This window comes from Pectinophora gossypiella, chromosome Z (assembly GCF_024362695.1).
Source record: "Pectinophora gossypiella chromosome Z, ilPecGoss1.1, whole genome shotgun sequence".
NCBI lineage: Eukaryota > Metazoa > Arthropoda > Insecta > Lepidoptera > Gelechiidae > Pectinophora > Pectinophora gossypiella.
In genome coordinates, this window is record NC_065433.1 from 456,402 (window position 1) to 462,401 (window position 6,000).

The 6,000-nt window shown below is 42.7% G+C and overlaps 1 protein-coding gene across 1 annotated transcript in view; it reads left to right on the plus strand.

Moving 5' to 3' along the window:
- The window catches only part of LOC126379936 (adenylate cyclase type 6), a 128,379-nt gene extending 122,688 nt beyond the window's left edge, over positions 1–5,691 (plus strand). The window contains exons 28-30 of the mRNA XM_050028950.1: positions 293–469; positions 596–779; positions 885–5,691. Of these exons, the coding sequence (XP_049884907.1) occupies positions 293–469; positions 596–779; positions 885–1,288 (765 nt within the window). The 3' untranslated portion in view covers positions 1,289–5,691. The remainder of the gene's footprint in view (positions 1–292; positions 470–595; positions 780–884) is intronic.
- The last annotated feature ends 309 nt before the right edge of the window (positions 5,692–6,000 follow it).

Genomic DNA, 6,000 nt, shown 5'->3' on the forward strand with positions numbered 1-6,000 from the left:
ATCGCCGGGACCTCCTTTCTATGAACTACCGTCTTTATCATATTCAATCTTAAATAATATGAGTATACAGAGATTTAATAATAAATTCATATAATTTATTTCAAGTACATAGGTATTTATGCTGACTAAACCTTTGCGCTTTGCGATGATTGTGGTACCACAATGTTATATTATTTTATGACAGTCCTCCAATATGGCCCCAATAGTCGAGCCTAATATTAGCTGTAGCGGATTTGTTGTTTTGATTGTATGTGTTGTGGTGGAGGTGAGTAGGTTTGATGTGTGTGCGCAGGTGACGGAGGAGGTGTATGACATCCTGGCGGCGCGGGGCTACCGGCTGCGCTGCCGCGGCACCGTCGACGTCAAGGGCAAGGGCAACATGGTCACCTACTTCCTGGACGGCATGGGCGACTCCAGCCACCCCGCCTACCCCGCCCTCGCCCACGCTGCCGAACGCGACCTCTACTCGGTCAGTCTCATTACACTTGCTGATTTGCACATTACAAAATGCGCACCGATTGTTATAAATTACATTGTTATTTATTGAAGTTAATAATTCTGTTCTTAAAAGATAATTGGCTAAAAATAATTTCAGAATCCGACTCCGTCGACGTCAACGGAGGGTGCGGAGGGTCCCGTCCGCGCCGCGCTGGCTCTGGCGGAGGTAGGCGCAGGCGCCGCCGGCACCACCCCGGCCGAGGAGCGCGCGCTCGAGACGCTCTCCGAGGGCCACACCGATGAAGACGCAGGGCTTTCGCCAAGGCCCTCCATACCGACAGGTGCATTTTTTTTTTAATAACAAGGACCAATTTTTAATCACGGAGACTAGTTATTTTTCTGGTCTAAATACGTATATATAAAAAGATGTTTTTCCTTCTTTTTAGAACACTTAAATGGATCGACGAGTTCAAAATTAGCGAACGGGGAGCCAGCGTGCGTATCACGGGAGAGCCTGGAGTGTGCGGCAGCGGTTCGCGCGCGGCGCCTGCGCCGGCTGGAGCGGCCGCGCTCGCTGGCGGACGCACTGCCGCCGCCCGCGCTGCTGGCGCTGATACACGCGCGCACGCGCTCCTCGGAGTGGGCGGCGGTGGACGTGGAGGCGGCGGGCGTCACTGGGTCCCGCAGCAGTGGCTCGCTGGACGTGGAGGTGGGAGCGCCGCGCCGGGCCGCCAGCCTAGCGGACGTGCTGCAGCGCCGCAAGCACGCGCGCCTGCCTGCCTGCCACGTGATCGAGAACCCGCTGCACGCGGCCACCGCCCCGCTCGAAGACGACCCGCCGCCCCGCTGAGGCGCGCGCCCCTCCACTACCACCGCCACAGACGTTGGTGACGACCACTCGGATGTACTATGAACGAATTTATTGATATTAGGCTAGGTATACGGTTAACATTATACGCGGAGCGTTGGAATTAGAAGGTTGTGATATATCGCTGGAGACGCGGGATCATATACGCTTACGGCAGAGACTGCCACAAAATGAGTCAATTGCAATATTGATGCGAGGGAGAGGTCGCAGCGAGGCACTCCCGCGCATTGGGGGAGGGCGGCCGCAGTTGGAGAAGGAGTTTAGTATTTATTCTTATTTTAAGTTAACGTATACGTTTAGCACGCGCGCTGCGGCGGCCCTCCCCGGTAGCGGCAGCTTGAGGGTTCTGCCACGCTGCAGAGCACCTACCGACTGAGAGCCAGTTCCACTTCAAACTCATTTTATCCAATTGTAACCTAATCATCATCTATACAGCTATAGGCCAAACAAGATTAGGAACTATTTATACTTACAGAAACGTTATTTTATTCTCTAAAATATTTACTACTGAATTATTTGTAATATTGAAGTGTCTACTGATGTTTTTATAAGTTATCGTTTTTACTTAAAATATAACATTGTATGTAGATACGTTTCCCTCTTTTATGGACCTTAAAATTGACATACTGTAAGTATAATACGATTTATCATTATCAAACATAAGTAATAGAAAATGCAAATATGACATTATTCCTTGTTAGTGAATAAGCAAGTAGGTCGAGCGTCGCTACTCTCGTTACAATAGGTAACTCCTCCGCTGCGAACCAAAATATATTGGGCTGATGTGTGTGTGGCGTCACTCGAACAAAGTCAGAAACAAAGTCGCACCTAAGATTTGTTTTACTATTTTGATAAGAACTTTGCAAACCAACACAATACACCAGCTTAGGAACCAAAATAGGTTTAACCTCGGCTGTGTATTTATTGACGTACAATCGTACTATTCAGTAATTTTCTAGATCAAAGATAAATTATGAAATTCTGATTACTTACTTACTAAATGCAGAATGCAGACAGATCTAAAGGTGACAAAAACGTTTACTTTTTTATACGTTTTAGTAAAGAAAAATGTAATAATAAGTGTGACATTTTGTCACGTTTTTCTATGACAGGTTGCTTTTTCATACAAATTCTATATTAATTTCGTGTTTTGACGTTCAGTAACAAGTAACTGATTTGACTAGTTGGAAACTAACCTATTTTAATCAGGACGTGATTTTAGTACGGTCTAAGTTCAAAAGAATTTATCTCTGAATCAATCTGTGTAGGTCGCCGTTTAAAAGAATATCATTGAACTTTGGGTTTGGACACAAAACAGGCTCTAGATAAAAATGCCAACCGCATGTAGCGGTTGGATCAACGCAAGGATAAAAGCAACATAATTTAGATCTACTTACTTACCTGGTTTTCTGAGACCTAAACGCACACACACTCAATACCTACTCGACTCTACACTGTTCGTTTTTAGCTAATGTCGATAATTTTAATTTAATCATGATCTTAGTAGGATTAAGGTCAACCATGCAGTGCGCAAACAATTTGAATTATTGCTTAAATACCTTTGTGATTGACAGAAGAGATAGAAAAATGTGCTTAATCATTTATTACTGATAGGTAGGTATTTTATTAAGTTATTTAACATCTTTCTTATTGACAATGTAGATTATATCGATCAATTTTACCTTGTACCTGTCATCATATTATACTAGATTAGATATATTTTATATTAGAGGTGTTTAGAAGTGCCAAAATGTTCGAATATCAAGGACTGTATCCTGTTTGAAAGTCCCATCGCAAAGAGGCTCTCTCACGGACCGGCAAGGTTCTAGGACATCCGCGTCCAGTATTCAATACAAAGCAGGAAGTAGTATACAATTTTTCTACAAAAATGCTTATTCCACAAATGTCTAGAAAGTCTTGAAAGGACCAATTTGCAAAATTACATAAGTAAGTAATTCTTTTATAACTCCTGACCAACTTTGCAAAGGACCAGATTTCGAAATGGATAAAGTTAACTTAAATTAACATTACAATATACCCACCTACTCAAAGCCATGTAGAATTTTTCCAGGGTAGCCACAGGGTAAGTAAAGATGGGACCGTTTAAATTGTTTACTCGTAATTATTTGTGCCCTTTTCTTCTGTTTTTAATCTTATTGGTAAGTGTAACACACAACCTACTTGTATAGTTAAAATTTCACCACTAAAAGGGATTTGTATTCTGTATACGACGTCCTGTGTAACTAGGTATAATAATTGTCAATTCTCTCCGCCCAGCAACCACACCGGTCCTTGAAGGAGCCCCTGACTCTTCAGTTGTTTGCGCTCTGTTTCTAAGTACTTATTTAATTAAGTAATTAACAATAAAAAGCTTGATATAATGTAATCGTTATTTAACTGTGATGTAATGATGTATTAATCGAAAATATTTCAATTATTTTAATAGTCCTGTCTGGTAAACTTGTCACGGTACGTACGTAGTTAGTTTATTGTATATTTCCTTCAATTACATTTGTGCAATTTAAATAATTACCTACCTATTGTAATGTACTACGCACCACTGTACCGTTTAAGCACGTAAGTAGATATCTTTCAATAAAAAAATGTGCGATGGGAAGTGACGGCGGCAGTTGGCGATTATGCTACCGGTACTTAATGAGCTTAGAGTGATCAGTTTTATGGATATGGATTATGTGAATGCCCATCTAAAGCCACAGTAGTCACATCACTACGCCGTCGCGGTGCACAAAACGACATACGGGGGTGAGCAGCCACTCTGCCGCCACTTCCTATTCACTACACACAATAGATACTATTATAATAATTATCATATTAATAATTCTCTGTGTTACCCAATAACCGAATTAATGTGATTTTCCGTAATTTAGACCAAATTAGTACCTACTCCTATTAATTCTAGAATCCATTGTGTCTATCTATATAATATATTTAATTCACTTAGAAAAAAGCTAAGTATTTTTCGATGTCGTATACATAATCGTAGGTAACTAATATTAGTAATAAATGTGCCAATTTAGCAGGGTGACGACCTGCCTAACAGTATTAACCTATTTTTTTTGGATTCGTAATTAGTGGATGCGTCGTGTCGGGCGCTGCTGGACGCGGCTTAAGCGCGTTACCATAGTAACGGGCAGCTGACCATTATGTGATCGCGTTAACGCGTATCTGACCACATGTAGTCGCGTTAACGCGCGGCTCCGCATTTACCTAACCGCGGTGTCAGCCCGCGTGGGGCGGCGCCTGCCGCGGCGGCCCACCACATGTCACCACTCCCATCACCTCCCCATTCACTGCTTCATCCCCAACGCTGTTACGTTAAGCACATTTACAAATCATCACACTTTCACCGTCAAAATGTTCAAGAAGGTAATTTGTGTATCACAAATGTACGGTGTTTGACAAGAGCAGGTGTATGGCATTAGCAGGGAGTTCCTACGTCGTAGCACCCGTAGCATTAGACAACGCGCTAACCATTCTACAAAGAACGCTATTTATAACAAGCTTGAACAGAAGGTGCTTACTCGAGTTACAAGACCTGGACTGGTGTCTTTGGGGAACTAAAAGAAATTATTTAAGCTAACGACTTCCAATTGCCTTTACCCTGCGCTGCCAGACGATTAAAGTTCGAAGACAAGAAATCTGTAAATCATACCTACTTCACGAAGCATGTTTATTCACTGCGAAAAGGGTCGTCAAAATACAGTATCTAAGCCCGCATCGTCTGTCATAGGCCTCTGCCTACCCCCTTCCGCCACACTCGCCTAACAAACCTACACTTTATACCGGCGTACAGAAATCACCTTCTTGAAGTTCTCGAAAATTCTGTTGATAACCCGTATAGTTCAAGAGCCAGCTGTCCCCAGACCTTCGTTTCGAAAATAGCCTATTAACAAAGACTCGCTTGTGTTGGTACGATTTTTAAACAAATTAATTTTATACCGCATTTAACCAATTCATTATCAAAAATACTACCTAAACTTATTGAAACACAATTTTACAATGATTTGATTGCGGTCACGTGACATTAATCTCGCAAGGCGCTAACGACGCACGCCGCGCACTATATTATGTATCCGCCTTTATGTCAGATCACCTTCCACGCAGATGCAAAGTATGTATATTTTCATCATTTTGACATCGTGTAGATAAAAATGTTGGCTCCCTAATTTATAAATATAATTGCTATGAAAAACAATAAAATTTATTAATTCCGGTAAGTTTATTAATGTTTAAAATGACTAAATATAAATTCGGTCCCAAAATCATGACTTTATGTAAAAGCTCGTCAAGCGCCGGCACTCAGCGAGGAGCAAAAAATAACATCCGTGGTTCAGTCATAAACTGCCTATATACGTCCCACTGCTGGGCACAGGCCTCCCCTCAATCAACCGGAGGGGGTATGGAGCATACTCCACCACGCTGCTCCACTGCGGGTTGGTGGAGGTGTTTTTTACGGCTAATAGCCGGGACCAACGGCTTAAGTGCCCTCCGAAGCACGGAATCATCTTACTTTTTCGGACAAACAGGTGATTCAAGTCTGAAAAGTCCTTACCAAACAAAGGACAGTCTCACAAAGTGATTTCGACAATGTCCCCATCGGGAATCGAACCCGGACCTCCAGATCGTGAGCCTAACGCTCTAACCATTAGACCACGGAGGCTGTTATTCCGTGG